At 43.4% G+C, this 19,023-nt stretch overlaps 1 protein-coding gene across 2 annotated transcripts in view; it reads left to right on the top strand.

The window, feature by feature from the left end:
- Positions 1 to 6,397: 6,397 nt before the first annotated feature.
- STX18 (syntaxin 18) overlaps positions 6,398 to 19,023 on the top strand; it is a 113,227-nt gene continuing 100,601 nt past the window's right edge. For both annotated transcript variants that reach the window (XM_079153886.1, XM_079153885.1), the window contains exon 1: positions 6,398 to 6,709. In XM_079153886.1, the coding sequence (XP_079010012.1) occupies positions 6,542 to 6,709 (168 nt within the window). In that variant the 5' untranslated portion in view covers positions 6,398 to 6,541. The remainder of the gene's footprint in view (positions 6,710 to 19,023) is intronic.

Genomic DNA, 19,023 nt, shown 5'->3' with positions numbered 1-19,023 from the left:
CAGGGAGAGAGGACTCCAACTCCAGTGGCTTGATGACATTGTTACAAACTGGGTCCTCTAAGGCGGGGACGCAGAGTGGGGTGAGTCCCTTAGGAGGTGGTCAGGGCAAGATCTCAAAAGAACGGCGCCTTGTGCTTTGACTATTACAGAGTCCACTAGGTCAGACCCTGCAAGGGCAAAGAGTCCATTTCCTTGCTTCTGTAGGGTCTGGGTGTTGCTAGAAGCAGGCCACAAGCAGTGTCTGAGAAATGGAAAAGAACCGGTGGATCTCCTCTTCACCCAGGAAGACACGCTAGGGGTATCCGCCCAGCTGGTGATCACCCTTCCTTTATATTAGGTTACCTCCCTGTTATAGCAGAATAATGTCCACCTAAGATGTCTGAGTCTTGATCCTTAAGTGAGTATGTACGCTCCATGGCATGGGGGACTGAGGTTGGATGATCAGGGTGTGCCTTAGCTGGCTTTCTGTTACTATAACAAATAACTGATATAAACAACTTATGAAGAGAAAAGGTTTTCTTGGCTCCCAGTGTTAGAGCTGCTGGTCCATGATTAGCTGGTCCACTGTTTCGGGCCTGTAGTGAGGCTGCACATCATGTTGAAAGAAGTAGTAGAGCAACCTGCTCCCCTTATGGCTAGGAAGCAGAGAGAGGACAGGGAAGAGGCAGGTGGCACAATCCCCTTAGAGGACACACCCCAGTGACCTGAAGACCACTCACTAGGCCCCTCCTCTGAAAGTTTCCACCACCTCCCAACAGTGTCACCTTGGGATCAAGCCTTTAACAAAGGGGACTCTGGGGTCATTCCAGATGTACACAGAGCAGTTGGCCTTCAGAGAGGCACCCCTCCTGGACTATTGAGTGGGCCGAATGAATGAGGAAGCTTCTGAAATGTGGAGGAGAGAACCAAGGGGCCAGGTGAGCACTAGCCCCGCCTTCCTGGCTTAGGCATGCAGGCAGTCTCCAGAGCTGGGGAAGAGGAGGAAATGGATGCTACCCGAAGCCTCCAGAACAGAACACAGCCCTGCCAGCTCCTTGATTCTAGCCCAGAGAAGCCCACATTAGACTTCTGACCTCTAGAACTTAGGACAACAGATCTGTGCTGTCTTAAGCCACTGCAGTGTGGTGACTCGTCAGGGAAGCAATAGGAAACTCACATCCAATGCTCCCAGACTCCACAGGGCCCAGCTGGCCCTGGATGCTGAGCCACAGCTAACTGGACCAGAGAACCACGTGGGTCAAGCAGCTGCAGGACATGATTAAGATCGAGATACACAGCATGTTCTGCAGCCTCAGGACTGGGATTTGGAACTGATAAGTTAACTGACTGGAAGCACACCGTCTAAACCAGGAATTGAGGAGAGCCTGGGTTCAGTCACAGAACAGAGAAGCGGAAACGCTACACTGAGGCCGAGACAGTCCCCTAGTGTCCTGGTTCTCCCCGGGTCAAAGTGCAAGTCTGCAGAATACACTCCTCAGTCAGGTGCAGGCAGAACAACTGTCCTCGGCTCAGAACTGCTGAAAGGTTCATTTCGACCAAGTGAAAACTGCACACTCCTGGTGCTGCCTGGACAACCAGGGCCGACCTCCGCCGAGAGGCCCAGGCCGTCCAGGGGAAGCCTCTGCTCAGGGAATCAGGAGCGTAATTGGCATTTTTTGGACAGAGGCTCCAGGAGATGATGTCATTTGCCCAAAGTCATGGTTAGTAGGAAGGGTGGAATTCAAACCCAAGCTGTTTTTGTGTGGGGTTTCTCTTATTAGTCATCCTCTAGTAATTGCTTCCTGGACTTTGTTTCAATAGAAGGAGCTCAAAGGTCTGAAAAACGTCCCTTAGATAACTTTCAAAAATTTCTTAGGTATGAAAATACAAAAGGCTGCCATTGTCAGAGAAGAGAAAAGCGAATGTGTGATGCACTTGAAGCTGCACAGACCTCAGTGTCCAGAGGCTACAGGCCAGGGACAGCTAACGGTGCTGAGCAATGACTTTCCCCTCTCTCCCCTGAGGGCTTCTGTTTCCCAGTATCCACATCTGTGTGGCTTCTGGGGAGTGGATGCCAGCAGACAACAGATGTTCAACACCCCCTGGGTTTGGTCTTGTCCGCTGTCTAGGCTGCAATTCCCAAATTGACTCTCAGCTTCAATTTTGGTAGAGTCTAGGACCACCTTGCAGAGTCAGAGTAAGGGATGCTGGTGGTGAGTCTCCCTGCTGAGATATGGCTGCCACAGAGCTGAACTCTCAGGGTGTGCTGAGGGGTGTGCATGGCACACTGAGCTTCCTGCCCTTGCTAGGCTTGGTACATGCTGGTAGCAGGTGATAATAGGAGTTCCTGGGAGCAGAAGAGGGGTTATTTCTCATGGCCACTGCTGATGGCAGGAAATACTACCCACTGAAAACAGGTCAGTTCACTCTTGCATCTCACCACACTTATGAAAAATCAGCATAGACAGTCTTCAGATAGTTTTCTGAATAAGTCAAGCTCCTATGGTGATTGCCTGAGATATGATTGGCAGAATTCAAACCACAGATAATGTCCTGCCACCTTTGCTCTTTCCATCTCTTGAAATTCAGTCACATAGATCCAGGAAGACAGAAGTTGAATCCTTAAAAGCTTGGGATCAGTTTTGTCCCTGTGTGAGACTCTTACTGTCAAGTGGATCCTTATTCTTTCATCCTGTGCCTTCTTTGGGATTGGCTTGCTTCCTAGTCACCTGGTTCTAATGGGACCTTTTCATTCACTGACACCCAGGGTGGATTTGCCTGTGTGGCAAGCATCCCCTTTCTTTCCCCACACTTGAACTTCTCAAAGTGGAGCGCCTTTCCAGATGGACCAGGACCACTCTGGAGGAACAAGCTCCCTCCCACCTTTTGCACTTGAACAGCTGATTATGAAGAAGACTGGAAACAAAAGCGGAGTGCCCCCCACCCCTTCTGAGTAACTGGTTGACAGGGAAGCATTTGCTGCATGCCACTGGACATCCTTCTTGGTGCAGATTTTATAAAAGGAGCTCTTGTTGGCACTCCCTTTGGTCAGACTCAGTTCTGGTCTCTAGCTTTCTGTAGAGCATACGGGACCTGGTCAGATATGATTCTCCAAGGATGGAGGGTGGTGGGGTGATCAAAGAAGAGATGGGGCACGAAAGAACAAAAGGAAGGGCAGTTGTAGGGCTTGATGAACATCCAGAAAGATTAAGGCCATGAAGGTAGCTTTTGTGAAGGCAATAAAAGCCCAAACAGGGACTGAGGACCAACTGAAGGCCAAACTGAGAAGGAAGGATGGGAGGAAGGGAATCATGGTGTGCATTAGTTGCCTGTGGTTTTCAGGGGACAACAAACTTTGTTAGTTAAAACAACAGAAGTTTATCTCTCATAGTCCTGCAGGGTGAAGCCTGAGATCCAAGTGCTGGCAGGGCCACACTTCCTTCAGAGGCTCTTGGGGGAGAAATGTTCCTTGTTTCCTCCAGCTTTTGATGGCTGTCAGCAATCTCTGTGTCTTTACAGGACCTTCTCTTTTCTTTGTTCTAAGTGTTCCGGGAAGTCAGAGGAGTTCCCAGAGAGGGCGACCTTGACTCAGGACAAGTGGGGTCCCTGGCAGACATGAGAGAAAGGATTTCAGCACGTGTCACTTGAAGACACAGATTTATTCAAGGCAAGCACATTCTAGAGAGAATGTGGGCTCAGGGAAGAGACATTTTGGGGGATAAAGAAATACACATTCAAGGGAGAATGACGGCTGCCTCAACAGTGAGAAGCTTTTGGGGTAAAGCAAAGAATACACATTCAAGGGAGAACGTGGGCCATCTCCAGAGGGAGAAACAGCAACCCCTGATGTAGGGTATTATTTATAGAGGGACAGTGGAAGGGCTGGACTTCAGGAGTGAGGGGCAGAGTCACACAATTTTGTGCCAGTTTTTCCAGCACTTGCGCATTGTCCTGAAGTTACTGTTTTTTGAGGGGGCAGGGAGGGGTACAGGGATTGAATCCTGGAGCGCTCAATCACTGAGGCAAATCCATAGCCCTTTTTATTTTGAGACAGAGCCTCACTAAGTATTGAGGCTGGCCTCAAACTTGAGATTGTCCCAGATCCTCCTGCATCAGGAGAGCTGCCGGGACTAAGGTGTGCACCTCCACAGGTTCATGTTACATTCTGCAGGCAAGGGCATGGCCTAAGGTTGCAGGTCAAAGACTGGGACTGGGTGGCTCAGGAACACTTTTTTTGCATTTCAAATGTTATGGGCATTTCCTGCATTCCAACACACATGGGCTCTTTTCTTGTTAAACTCAGTCTACCTTTCTCTGTATCCTTAAATTCCTATCTCATAAGGACACTTACTGGATTTGGATCACTGCTCATTGCAAGAACCTTGACTGTTATATATGCAGATATGTTAACATTCACATGTTCTAGGAACCTGGAGGTGGACTTAGCTCTGGAGGGGCCAATATCTGGCTCACTGCAGAGTGGGAGAATAGAAAGCAGGATGAAACAGGCTAGTGGGTTGGGGCAAGATACCTTTTGTTTGTGCATTTTCTGGGAATCTTATGTACTTGTGGTCACTTGAGGTTTTATAACCTGATGTTTTGAGTTTACTTATGTCTCATTTCTACCATTATCTTCTATGTTTTTAAAGATCCAGACCAAAAAAAAAAAAAACATTTAAATATTTGTCCCTGCCTTTCTGCCCCCAAATTCCACCACACCAAACACACTATTCACACAAGACACCACTTACTGAAGGTTTGATGAAGCTCAGCCTTCCTCCCATGCAAAATTGCCCCCCTTCCCAATTACCTATTTTCGACTTTCTGGCCCACTCCTTGGGTTCTGGCTCCCCACTCTCCCCTAATTCAATCCCTCTCAGTTCATTATGCAGAGCAATTTAACTCTCTTTCCTTCAACTCTGCCGCAGGCCTACCTCTGCATAGCCAAAGACTCATTAATGTCTCCATAAAACAAAGGGCCATTTATGCAAGACGGAATTGTTGTTGGCAGAGATTTTGCAATTTCTTTCTTACTCTTTCTTTCTTCCTCATCGATGGAAGAAAGCCATATGGAAATTTATTTTCTTCGTACAGATAGGATGAAGAGACTACGATCTGGATTTTAATATTCTTTTTCTTCCTGCTATCTGGTAAATGCATATTTTCTTGACATCTCTTTCTTATAAACTTATTTGTTCAACACAGTGGTTCTCACTCTTTTGATCTCAGAACTCTTTTACATTAAAAAATTATTCAGGGCCCTAAGCAATTTTTGTTTATATGGATTTTATCTACTGATATTTACCATACTGAAATAAAATAAAAACTTGTCTTTATTCATCTAAAATTAATAAGTCTATTACATATTAACATAAATGGTATCCTTTTCTGAAAAAAAATACATTTTCCAAAACAACAAAACTTGGTAAGAATGGTATTTGTATTTCTGCAAATCTCTCTGAAATCTAACTTAATAGAAGACAGCTGCTCTGTATTTAGTCTGTTGAAAGATCAGATTCTGGAAAACTCAGCTACACAACTCCTGAGAAAATGAGAGTGAAAAGCATCTTAGTATTATTAGGAAAATAACTTAATCTTGCTGGCCATTAAAACCAGTTTTAATGCACATTCTAGTTGTACTTCCTCTTCAAGGACAAGGAAAATAAAAACGAAAAACTTTGAACTCAACGAGATCTTGAATTAAAACAGAGTCATGAACCAAAAATGCAAAAAAACCTCATTGGCTAACCTGTATTCAATTTAAATAACGATAACTCAAGATGGTACGTTTAAAACCGGTAGAGTAGGGATGCACACCAGGGATTTATGCCCTTTGCATCGGACAAATTTCTACTCATCCTCAACTCTCTGCTCAGGGACACCTTCTTTATAGTCTCTTGCACAGTAATAAGACTGAGAATATCATATTATCGACACGGTAACTAGCATTACTGGCCACTTACTAGGAGCTAAGAAACGCTTTACGCGCGTCTTCCAAGTTAGTTCTCAGTACCCTCGGAGGAAGGTGTTGGCTTCGTTTTACGGAAGCGCTGAGTGGTTCTTGTACACACTTGCTTCTTGTGCACTTTCTTGTACACCTGTGCTAGCTCTCCCTGCAGCCGGCTGTCATCGCTCTCTGCCTCTGTCCTGCTCAGGTGAGTCCCAGAAGCCAAAGGTCAAGGGTGGCGCTCCTCCGCGTGCCCGCAAGTGAAGCGCCTGGGCTCAGTCGGTCAGGGGACCACGACATGAGAGTGAGCCCTCCTGCTCCCGGGGCACCCGAGAGCTCCGGGAAGTCTGTGCGCGGCCAGGCGCGCCGAGTTTTGGGGGAGGAGGGAGGTGCGCGCGCGCCGCGAGTCCGCGCTTCTCCGCGCGCTCGGGCCACGGCAGGAACTTTTTTCCTTCCGCTGTGGGCTCCGCGCGGAGGCCGGAACCTTTCTTCTCGCGTCGCCGTTGCCGGGGGAGGTGTACGGAAACGGAACAGTCCTCCCGCGGCAGGGTTCGCGCTGCGGTCGCCGGCTGCTGACGTGGGCCGGCCCGCTTGGGGCCGCGGGTGCGGGTCACCATGGCGGTGGACATCACCCTGCTGTTCCGGGCGAGTGTCAAGACCGTGAAGACGCGGAACAAGGCGCTGGGCGTGGCGGTGGGCGGCGGGGCGGAGGGCAGCCGCGACGAGCTGTTCCGTCGGAGCCCGCGGCCCAAGGGCGACTTCTCCAGCCGCGCCCGCGAAGTGGTGAGCTGGTTGTTATGGAAACGGCGGGCGGGAGCGGGCGGACCGGCGACCCGGACCCCAGACCCCGCCGCAGTCCCGGCCGCGTTAGCGTTGTGCGAGGAAGAGGCCCGGGTCAGGGGTTGGCTCCGAGGGCCGGCCGCGGCCTCGGAAGGGGGCGGGCTGGTTCTGAGGAGGGGAGGGCCGCCCCGAACCCGGGAAGCACGCGGCTCCCCGCGCGGGCTCGCCGTCACGGGGCGCTGGAGCCAGGACACGTCCCACCGTCCTCTTCCCGTCGCAGCGCTTGGCCTCCTCCGTTCCTTGTCTGCCTCCTCCTGACTCCCCTTGATTTCAAACCCATTTCAGCTGAACTTTCCCTCCCCTTTGCCTCCCTCGGTAGGTAGGACCCAGTACCTCCTGAGGCTGGGATGGCCTTTGACAAACACTGTCACACAGTCCTGCAAACTGTTTCTGTTCCCTGAACACAGCAGGCTTTCGTTCTTCTTCCTGACAGCAGGAACCTCCTCCTCAAGGGCAGGGACCGTGCTGGCTTCATCTTAGAACGCGTGACTCATGACATTGCTTAGTAAACGTTCCTTGAATGAATGGATGAACAAATGGTTGTCTGTTTTCCCCCACTGAACAGAAAACTCATAAGGGGAGAACTAATTTTGTCTTATATAGTTTTGTATCTTTGGCACCAAGGGTAGCGCTAGTTTTTGTGGCGTCTAAAGCTTGTACAGTTCTGGCTTCCCTCTTTAACAAATAAACATACAAAATCACATAAAAAGGTCCATAGCTTTGCAGGGTACAAATGAGGGGCCTCTGAAGCTTAAGGTTCATTAATTTCACAGTAAATTCACCTCTGCTTGGCACATAGTCCAATGCTTGGCACTTTTTGGGCACTTATTTTTTAAATAAATATATGTATGCATGAATTAATGGCATTTTTGTAAAGGATGTTCAATGATCAGAAGGGGGATTGGACTAGGTAAATAAATACAGTCCATCAATAAATATCTATTGAATATCTACCTTTGGTCCAGACCAGTACCATCTTAGAGTAATATGATAAAAAAGGTTCAGTGGAGGACACAGCCATAGAAACAAAACAAGTGCAGTAAGCCTTGCAGGTATTGTGGAGGGCACACAAAAGAAAGTGGTCAGCTCTGCCTGAGAACCTGGGAAGTGTTTATAGAGGCAATGATGTCTGAAACAAAATCTAGAAGAGGAGTAGTCGGTTCCAATGCAGAAAAAGTGGGGAAGGGCATCTTGGGCTGAGGGAGTAGTATGACAAAGGTAGGAGGTAGGTAACAGGCTGACCTAAGTTAGTTTGATAAACATTTGAATGTGGGTGGAATTTGCACACTCAGAAAAATTGGAGTGGAGTAACAGGTGGGTGGGGTGGAGAGATCTTGAAGGACCTTAGAGATCACTCTGTGGAGTTTGAGCTTTGCCCTACAGGCAGTCAGTTGTTTTGTGGTCCATGCAAGAACAAGAGAAGGCCCAATAGACCAGATTTTGTCTTAACCCAGCAGCTATTCGTCATAGGATCTTATTAAGCAAATTTTATGATTTCAGTTTATTTATCTGTAAGAAGGTCTTTTTTTTCCTCTTTAATAGAAGACTTACAAAAATGCATTGCTTTTGTGCATGTGCATGTGTAAGAGAGAGAAAAAGAGAGGGAGAGAGATATGATAGGTATCTCAAAGGGGAACTTCCCAGGTTGAAATAAGAGGAAGGGAAAGGAGGGCATTTTGGTTCCCAGTTTGGTCCAAGCTGATCCTGAGTTCCTCTAATTGAACTGTGGTATGAAGATCACAGTTTTGGTTTTTGGAAGTCCTTTCTGAAAAAACTGGTTTATTAATACTGTGCTAATTTTGGGTCCTGATCAGGTGTAGAATTGAGAACGGTAGAGGTGAAAAGCACAGTTGGCTTGGTGAGCCCTGTGGAGAGCCCTGTGATCATTTGGATCTTTCCCTGAATGGTGAGAGTGTGCTGGTGACTATTTTGAGTAAATGGGCCTCAGGGATAGTAATGGGGCACTAAGATGCTGGAATTCCGTCTTTGGGGGAAATTATACAGAAGGATGACTGCTTGTCAGAAATATTTGAGAACTTTGTGCCTTTGTCACAAGGTTGAACTGCACGTCACTGGAAGTTTAAGTTCTTTAATGAAGTGGGAAAATGTCAGGGCTTGAGATTCTGTTAATTAGGACATGGGCTGTATTTAGGGCCACTTCCCTTCTTGACTTCTTGCTTTCTTTTGAGGAATTTCAATTTGACATTGCAGCTGTTTTGTGCATTTTTCTTCTTGCAGCTCTTCCTTGTTTCCTTGTGGAAATTACGATAGTCAGTGATGGAGTTCCTGTGCTTTCGCCACAATCAGATGTGTCAAAAGTGTGGTTGGCATTTTGTTTGGCTTGGATTCCCTATACATAAAGGTCTGGTTGGTACTAGGAGTACATATTCTGTTTTGGGTTTAGCTCTGATTGTCAGACATAAGGAAATGTAGCAAGTTATAATAAGGCCCTTTGCTACATGCCTTCCTTGAAGCATTGCTGCTGTCTCTAGGATACTTTTTACCTACTTCAATTTCAGTTCTGTTCCTCATTTCAGACAGAACATGCCTGATTTCAGATTTCCATCTCACTGAATCCTTGTAGAAAGTATATTAAGTTTAACATGTGTTGAAATTAGATCTTTTCCCCTCCCTCAGGCTGGTTTCTTCTCCATCATTCCTTTAAATGTTTAACTTTTATGTTCAGTTTTGCTAAATTTGCTGATATAAATTTAATTTATGTTTTGCATAATTTATATCAGTAATTGGGACTGAAATGCATGCCAGCCCATTAAATTACAAACCAAGAGTAATGACATTTTAGATTTGGGGAGAGGAACTTATATTATTTGAACAGCTCTGTATAATGATGAATATACCACTTTGCAGTGATCAGTTAACTCACTTGGAGCATGGGACTAATTAGGATCATGGGATTACCAATAGAATTGGGGCTTGGATTCAAATCTGGATTCTGCTACTTAGGTGTGGGTGAATTTGGGCAGGCTCTATTGTCTGAGTCTCACTTCTATAAAAAAGGACTTGATTTTATTGTACTTAAATCACAAACTCATTTTTGGAATCTCATGAGATTATGAATATATTATAAGGAAGGATACTGATTATTCTTGTTCCCCAGCACTAACTCCCGCCTCCCTATGTAGGCCATTTAGAAATGTTTTCTTCAGTGGCTCCAAGCTATAGTCTCCAAAACCACTTAGCTGTCTTGTACTTTCATTGCTTGCTTGTAAAGGAAAGCCTAGAAAGTGCATGAAGGAGTGAGTGAAGTCTTGTGCAGGTGCAGACAGTACCTGTAGTAGAGCAAAAGTACTGTTTGCACCCATAAAGGCATTTCTGAGCCACGGTGAAACTCTGTCAGCCTTGGTAAATATGTGGTGAGTATGCAACTGTTCCTCTCTTTCTTCCCAGTGCTGATTTCCCAGTGGATCCCATGACTTTGTGTCCTAGGATTCCTTACCAATTGTTGGACTTGATATTCAATTGAAATCTGCCTGACATCCTATTTGACATATAGTTAAAACTTAATTGTATACCTGAAGCAGAACCACAGACTTTAAAAAAAAAAGGAAACCTTGGTGTGTGCGTGTGTGCGCGCGCACGCACACACACACACACACACACACACTCACAAAAGGATCTTAAGGTCTGGGAATGCAGCTCCGTGGTAGAGTGCTCACCCAGCATGCGTGAGACCCTGGGTTCAATTTCTAGTATAGTACTCCCCTCCCACCCCACCCAAAAAAAGAACCCTGAGTTTAACTTGTCTAGGATTATCCTTTTATAGATGTGAAGCCTAACACCCATGTAAGTAAGTGAAATGGCTGGCTCAAAGTCATGTAGCTGAGGTCATGGGGCACAGCCAAAAGTCAGTTGACCCAGTCAGTTGAACCAGTGTGATGATGTTATTTTCCCCCTCTAAGTATCCACTGTGATTTATGAATAAAAAATTCCACTTTCTTCTTGGGCTAATAGGGAATGGAACTTGGGGCATAGACTGGAATTTGAGTACTCCTTATTACCTGTGTGAACTTTGGTAAGTTACCTAACTTCAGTTTCTTCATTTCTAAAATAGGTTAGTAGCAACCTTGGAAGGTTGTTAGGCAGATGGAATGAGAAAAACTATACAGCTGTCTGCCTGGGTCTGGATTCTTTTGGTTGCATAAACTCACATAACTGGGAACTCCAGGATCTGAGCTTCTTTCTCTAGCTCTTGTGCATCAAACTCCAGAAATAGACTCTTAATTGGTTCTGCTCTGATTCTGAATCCTCTCTTGTAGTAGACCTCTGGCTAGAGGGGTAAGTTCTTAATTGGTCAGGTCATCATATGTCCTTTTCAATCTGTGGCCAATAGGTGGCTTGAGGACAGTGGTTCTAGACTCATAGTACCATGGCAGAGGGAGTGCTGTGTTGGGAAATAGGGAGTACAGGACAGCAGACAGACCAAACGAGCAACAACGTCTCTTACTGTTCTGCCACAGTACCTGACTTGCCTTCATCTCACCTCATCGTTATCTTCAGCTTTTTGGGGAATGAGAACCTAGAGTGGTGTGTTTATAATGACAGCCTTTGGGAGTAAGGATGGGCCTGAGATGGTAGCGGAAGCTCTTACTGATTTATAAAGGTTTCAGGGTCTAGGGGAAGCTGCCACACGGGTAAGCAAGACCCCTATGAACAGTCCAGCTGCAAATCTGGAGACAGCAGGGGTCCATGAAGAGCACTGAGCAGGAAGTCAGGAAACCTGTCAGCTCAGGTATGCCATGAAGTGGGCTGCCACATAGTCTTTCTGGGCTTCAGTTGCCATGCTAAGTAGGGATTTCTGGCAAAACAAAGATGTTTTGATTGTAAATAAGATTATAGTGATTCTGAGTTGTTGGAGATGTTGTGTTCAGATCAGACAATACAGATGAGAGTTTGTTCTTTGTTTACTATGCCTTGTTTTTGTGAAAGCTAAATTTCATATTATTCTTAGGAATTGATCTTTAGTTCCTGGCTGAAATCCAAGGTTCTTAATGTGGCCCAAAGCCACATGATTTAGTCCCACTTCTTCTCTGACCTCATTTTCTTTTCACCCTCCTTTTGCTTATTCTACTCTAACTCTCGTGGCTTCTTTGCTGCTTTCACCTACACAAGGCACAGTCCAACCTCAGAGCCTTGGCATTTGTTGCTTCTACCTGGAACACTCTTTTTCCCAGATTCCACATGGCTTGACCTCTGTTAACTTTAGGTCTCTTCAGTCAATGCCTTTCTTGACTTCCGTTTTCTTTTCCTTACAATGTTCTATTATTGTATACCTAACATATAGCCACTTATTCATTGTTTGTCTACTAGAATATATGCTTCATGAAAATGAAGACTATATGTGGTCTGCACTGAATCTGTAGCTTCTAGTGCAGGGTATAGGTACTCAATACATTATTTCTTGAGTTAGTGGATAAGTGTTAATCTGTATCTCTTAGCTTTCACTAGATGATCTCTATCCAAGGCTCCTTCCAGTTGTAAAAATGTACAGTCCTGCCAGGTGTGGTGGTGCAGCCTGTAATCTCAGTGAGGAGGAGGATTGCAAGTTCAAAGCCAGCCTCAGGAAAAGTGAGGCACTAAACAACTTGGTGAGACCCTAAAATACAAAATAGGACTGGGGATATGACTGGTCGAGTGACCCTGAGTTCAATCCCCGGTATCCTCCCCCACAAATATACAGTTCTAACATGAGCCTGAATATTACACAGTATACATTTTCACTTAGTCCAGTATCCATGGAGTAGATTTTCCATAAATATAGCTTTAATTTTGTTGCTAAGGTTCAGTTATTCCCTCAAAGAGTTCACAGTCTAGTGGGGGAGAAACAGACGTAGATAGTGCAGCAAATTAGGTGTGATTGACAAGTGTAACTCCTAGCATTGACTTTTCAGGTCCTCCCGATTTCATTCTCAGGGCAGTGTTGACTTAATTTGGGGGCCCAAAGGGCGAGTTGAGACCTCCTGAATTGTTACCTAGGGTAGCTGGAAATGTACTTTGTCCAAGGATCGAATATAATCATAGTTAAACTGGGATTTCAGTTAGGGAACATGGTTCAAAGCAGCAGCTCCTGGCAACAGGTGAAAGGGTAAGTAAAAGCAGGAAAGACGAGATAGACCAGGCAACAGGAATAGATTGGGAAGCAACTTAGGTCCAGCATGCAGTTTGCAAACAGAGCATGAGTGTGTAGAATCATAGATTTTAAAAATATATGTGGCAGAGACCTATTTGTGAAGAGGAGAAGTAGCTTTGGTTGAAGCTGGGGTGGAAGGTTTGGAAGGAGGTATTCATGAGCCACTCTTCTCCTGCCTTCCCCCATTCTTGAGAAACTAACCACAGGCCTCAGAGGCAGAGTGTAAAGTTGGCCACATTGGTGCTCTCCAAGGCCTTTTTAGCTTCATGAATCTGTTTTTATGGATTGTAGTAGCTGAGTGTATACCATATGCCAAGCTCAGTGCTGGAGACTTCATGACAGTAATAGTGAGCCCTTTGTGTAGTTTGTACTTCTGAATTTTACTCAGGACTGTGAGGACTGCACCTTTTGAAATTATATTTATTCAGTAATTGGTTCATTCCTTTATCCAGTAATATTGAGTATTTGATGTGTATCAGGCACTGTGAGGTCACAAAGAACAATGAGATACATGTTCCAGCTTTTTGAAAATACATTTAAAGGATAACTAAATCTCCTTGAGAAGAATTAGTAGAAACCTTGGAGAGAGCAGGGTCCAACTGAGCCATTGAAGGATGTGAACCCTGCTACCAGGCCTGGGAAGGATCAGTCACATTCTTGCAGAGGGAAGAGTGAGCAAGGGCAGTGATGCACACAGCCGGGTGACTGGGGGAACTGAGGCAAGACTGGTGTGATGAGAGCCGTCTATTAGAGGAGGCCAGGGACAGGTTCAGGTGCTGGCTAGGAGGTGAGGTTGTTCTGGATTAGGTTAGAGAAAGGTGCAAACTTTTCCAGCCCACTGCCTGTTCCTGTAAATAAAGTCCTATCATTATGTGATCCTGTTCATTTGTTTACGTGCAGGCTATGGATGCCTTTGTACTGCAGCAGCAGGTGGCAGCCTGCAAAGGTCTGCAAAGCCGAGTGCGTGGACTGTGGGACCCTTTAGAGAAGAAGTTTGCCAGCCCTTGGGTTAGAGCACTTCAGCAGCGTAAGGGGTTTGGGTGTTAGGCTCTGAGCTGTAAAAGTGAGGCATTAAAGGATTATTTGTGTTTAAAAATAATCAACACTATTGATGATCACTTTGGAGTGTGACATAGAGAGCTGATTAGGAGGTGGTTGCAGTAAGTCAGGTGAAAGCCGAGAAGCTGGTGTTAGTAGATTAGTCTGGAAGGGAAGATGAAGTCAATGCAGGTCAAGTTTCCCTTCTCTCTAGTGCTCAGGGCCAGAAGTATTTAGGATTTCAGAATTCTTGGATTTGGGAATATTTGAATATACATACTGATATATCTTGGAGATAGAACCTAATTCTAAAACAAAATACACCTTACACACATAGTCAGAAGTTGATTTTTTAGGATATTTTTAGTATACCTGCATTTTGACTCATAAGTCACATGTGGAATCTTCCACCTGTGGTGTCTGTACTCAAAATGTTTCAAATTTTGGATTTTCGAATTAGGGATGCTTAACATATGTTTAGTATCTAGTAGCTAGACTCAGCAAATTTAGTGATTAATTAGTGGAGTTAGAGAAAGAGGTAGAAAGATTGGAGAATTAAATGGTATTAAATTCCAGTTACTTTTTTTTTTTTTTTTTAATTATAGTTGGATGCCAGTTACTCATACCTTCTCAGTTCTAAACAGGAGAGAATAGATCTAAGAGCCCAAAGGACTTAGGAGTTTTATTTAGAAGCAGGTGGTAGATGATTGCTCAGTGGCAGTGCTTTTTGGCAAATGTGGGTTGGAGAGCATAGCTGGCACCAGTAGGGTCCTCCAGCTTTGCCATATTTAGGTCCTGAAGATATTCCAAATCCATATATATGCCCAGCCTACTGCAGGAGATGGAGACCTGCCTTACAAATCCAGCAGCACTGGGCCTGGCTTGTCATGGCAGGAAGTCCTAGGCAAGTCAGTCTCCTCTGAGCGTGGATGGGGATCGAGACTCATGAGGGCTGTGTGGGTGCCAGGTTCTTCCAGGTATTTTCAGTTGTACTGACTTTTTTCTTGAAAGAAACTCATCTTGGTGGAGGTATTTGCATTACATGTTGGGGAACCATGGTTCTTGGGAATAGTCAACTGATTTCCTCCTTCATTCTAAGTAGAGTCTGTGGTGGGTTAAGGAGTTCCCCCTTTCCTCACTTCTAGTTGGTAGGTACCAGGAATTCGGTGTATCACCTGTTAGGGTAGAGCTGCTGAAGTAGGTTCCTCAGTGTGCCATTTTTAGTGAAATTCTTCCTGTTTAGAGTCTGGTTTCATATTGGAGTCTCAAGAATCAGATTTGTCTACATTTTAAGATAGAACTATCTATCAGGGCAGATATCAATCAAGCTTACATCATCAGCTTGTAACTCAGAAAGCAGCTGGCCCTCTCTATCTGCCATCTGCTGTGTGAATTCAGCCAACTAGGACTAAAAAGAGTTTTTTAAGAAATTGCATCTGTACTGAACACATACAGACTTTTTTTCCTTGTCATGAATCCCTGAACAATATAACAACTATTTACATGGCATTTACATTTTAGTAGGCGTATTTAGATTTACAGTAGAGGACAATATGCTTAGGTTATATACAGCTGCTGTGCCATTTTATATAAAGAACTGGAGCACCTGTTGATTTTGGTATCCAGAGGGGTCCAGAACCAATCCACTACAGATATGGAAAGGGATGACTGTACCAGTTTGTCCATTTATTTTGAACACTACAACCAATACTTAGAAGGATACAAATTTTGGAAAATCAATCATTTTTGAGCATCTGCAATAAGTTGGAAACTCTGTTATATGCCTGATCTCATTTACTTTTTCCCATTTTGGGGGGACAAATATAATTTTGATTGATTTATTAATGATTCTAGAATTCATGTAAATTCATTTGGTGTTTAAAGTTTCTTCTGTGGAAATCCACATTGGCTCCCTCTGGTGGGTAAAGTATCAGTGAAGTCTACAGATGTTAATTACAGTTTTAAGATATGAAAAACTGTTTATGTTCAAAACATTAGGTTTAAAATTGACTTTAAAGAGAGACCTGGCTTTCCAGTTCTCAAGTCTGGGAATACTAGAATTTGCTACCTCCTACTGATCACAGTCTAACATATGTCTGTTTGTCAAAACATTCTTATGGAACTTAAACTGTGTTTAACAAAGGAAATCTTTTCACTTCACAGTGTTGTACACATTTCTACCCAATGTAGAGCCAAATGAAAAGAAAGCTGGTAAAATGAACATTCACCTTTTCTTGGACGTTTTTCTTCAGCAACAAATCCTATAGTCCAAGAAGCAGAGACAGGTGACAACATATCTTAACTCAGAGCAGTTGAGAAGGGAATTAAAGAGTATGTTTTGACTTATAAGTACTTCTGCAGTTTGGCACTTGTTAATGATGGAATCTTGAAGAACCACCCGTCTCCTCTAAGGCTTACTCTTCTTATTTAGTGAGAGGATTTGATCAGGTGGTCCTTAAGGACTAGTAGGATCTCTCTGTAATCAGTACTCTTCTTTCTGAAATTCCCAGGCATCTTTTTAAATGCTTTTTGCAGTGATAACTGCCCTTTGCCTTGTGATATTCTCCCTGAGACCCTGTGTACTTAGAATTTTTCATCCAAATGAGAACATGGCTTTTTTTTTTTTTAAGTTGGCATTTAGTATGTTTTTACAAATGTACTTAATACTGACTATATATTCTTACAATGGACTGTTGTCAGCAGGATACATTTTCAAAGTTGACTGTCTTTAAATCTGATTATAAAAGCAGTTAAGTGCTCATTAAACAGAATAAGGAAGAACATAAAGTTCATATTTGGTACTATAAGCCAGAATTATCCATTGTTACAATTTTACTGTATAAGTCTCCAAACATTTTATCTATTAAACAAAAACAGGATTTTTGTGGAATTATGTAATCTCTCTCCTCTTACACGCTTTTCTTTTCTTGTTCATTTAACACTATATTATTGTGAACATTTTTTTGTGTGTCACTACATGTTACTCTGTACCATCAATTTATTTGGCTGCCTGGCCATTAAAAATAATATCACATAATTGATTTACCTGAATGCCTGTTGAGAGATATTTTAAATTGCTTCCAGTTTGTTGCTATTTAAAACAAAACTTTAGGGCTGGGGAGATAGCTCAGTTGGCAGAGTGCTTGCCTTGCAAGTACAAGGCCCTAGGTTCAATCCCCAGCACCTCAAAAAACAAAAGCAGAGAAACAAACAAAAACCCAAAAAACAAAACAAAAAAAAAACCCAAAACTTTATTTTTACCAAATTTGTTTCAAATTTTTCATAACCTCTTTAAATAAAAAGGCAGAAAATATAAATTCAGTTTGTTTTGTGTTTATTCTTCAATGGAATAAACATAGGTAAGGAAAATTACCACTTAAGTTGTTTGAAAGTATTCATTGTGTTACAACGTATGCACGCTGGATGAACATTGGAAAGGGGTGGCTGGGGACAGACTAGTGAGCACTTCTAGGTGGGAACAGAGACTGGAGAGCAAGCGCAGCGGGGTGGGAGGCCAGTGTGAGCCCACTTTTCCCGGCTAGCAGTGCCCTTGTTCAGTTCTGGGCAGTAAGTTTGGGGAGGCCTGACGACAGAAGGCCTGGAGATCCTCGGTGCAGAATAAGTGTACATACTTCAGTGGTGGTCCTGTATCTGTTTAATGACCGTTTAAAATGTAATCAAAACATTTACAATAGTAACAAAAAGAATTTCTAGTAATAACTTTAAAAGAAATGTTAACAACCCAGTTGAACTGGGAAACTTCTTAGATGCAAAGACTTGACCAAGTAGAATCACATATTGTTTACCTGGAATGGAAGGCAAAGTGTAGCAAGGGAATTAGCTGTTCCTAAATTAATTAGTAAATTTAATGCAGCTTGGATCAGAACTCCTGCAAAACTTTTTGAGTAATCTAAATGTAGCTCTGAAATTCATCCAGAAAAAAAGAATTTTAGAATATCTAATTGATTTCTTTAAAAAAGTAGGAGTGGGACACCAACCTTATCAGATGTAAGAACATTTTAAAGCCAAAATACAGTAAATATATGCATATATGACTTACTCAGTGAAACCTATTAGGCCAGGGTATGTGTGTGTGTGAATTTTGTTTACATTGAAGAAGGCATCATAAATCAGTTACCAAAGACGTGTTCAATGACGGTTTGGGGGCAGTTGGCACTTTGCGGTGGGAGGTTGTTTTACATCCTCACCTCATACAAGATGCATATGAAAATAAATTTATAAATGGGCTAGAGATTATAATTATAGAAGCAAGACTGAAGAAAGTGAAAAAGGAATGTTGACTTATGTTGTAGGAGTGGAAGGTCTCCGAGTAAAAGTTAGTAGCAGTGGTCCTCGTGATCGTCATGGTGGTGACTGTGATGGCAGCTAGCAGAGCTGTCGCTTCACACGCAGCAACTTAGCATTTTCCCAGGTATAGAGAAATTATTAGGTAAATATGGCCTGCCAAAGAATATGTCATGGCACAAAAATAATTGCTTATATTATCATGTTAGGCTAAAAAAGTAAATATCAACACCAGTTATAATTAAAATTATGTATACAAAACCAAAAACAAATAATAAAGAAGAAAAAAAATCTCCAGGCGAAGAAGCACCAGAAGGAAATATACCAAAATGTCAAACATGGCTACTTCTGGGTGTTGGGTCTATGGGTAATCTTTTTTTCTTCTTCTGTCATCCTGAATTTATTTAATGAACACATACTACTTTTGAGGCAAAAAGCAAAACAAAAAGTAAAGCTCTTAGCAGACGAGTTTTTACTTGTGGTAGGAACTGGAGAAGAATTAATAGCTTTTGATTAGAAAAATGTCACGAGTAAGCAGTATCTAATTATATTTCAAATGTGCAATGGAGGAGACCCTATTTAAAGGAAGTCTGTGGTAAAACCTTTTGTAAAGGGAGTAATTTTCCTGTAACTCAGCTGGATTTCCAATTCAGACTTTGTTAACCTATACAGGAAAATCATCCACAAATGCTGGGTTGATGTCTTGGCTTTGTGGTTGTCATTCTAACAATAATAAACGATAATAATCGCTACCACTTGTTGAACA

Source organism: Sciurus vulgaris (genome assembly GCF_902686455.1).
Source record: "Sciurus vulgaris genome assembly, chromosome: 9".
In the NCBI taxonomy this organism is placed as follows: Eukaryota; Metazoa; Chordata; class Mammalia; order Rodentia; family Sciuridae; genus Sciurus; species Sciurus vulgaris.
This window is presented reverse-complemented; position numbering and strand designations above follow the sequence as displayed.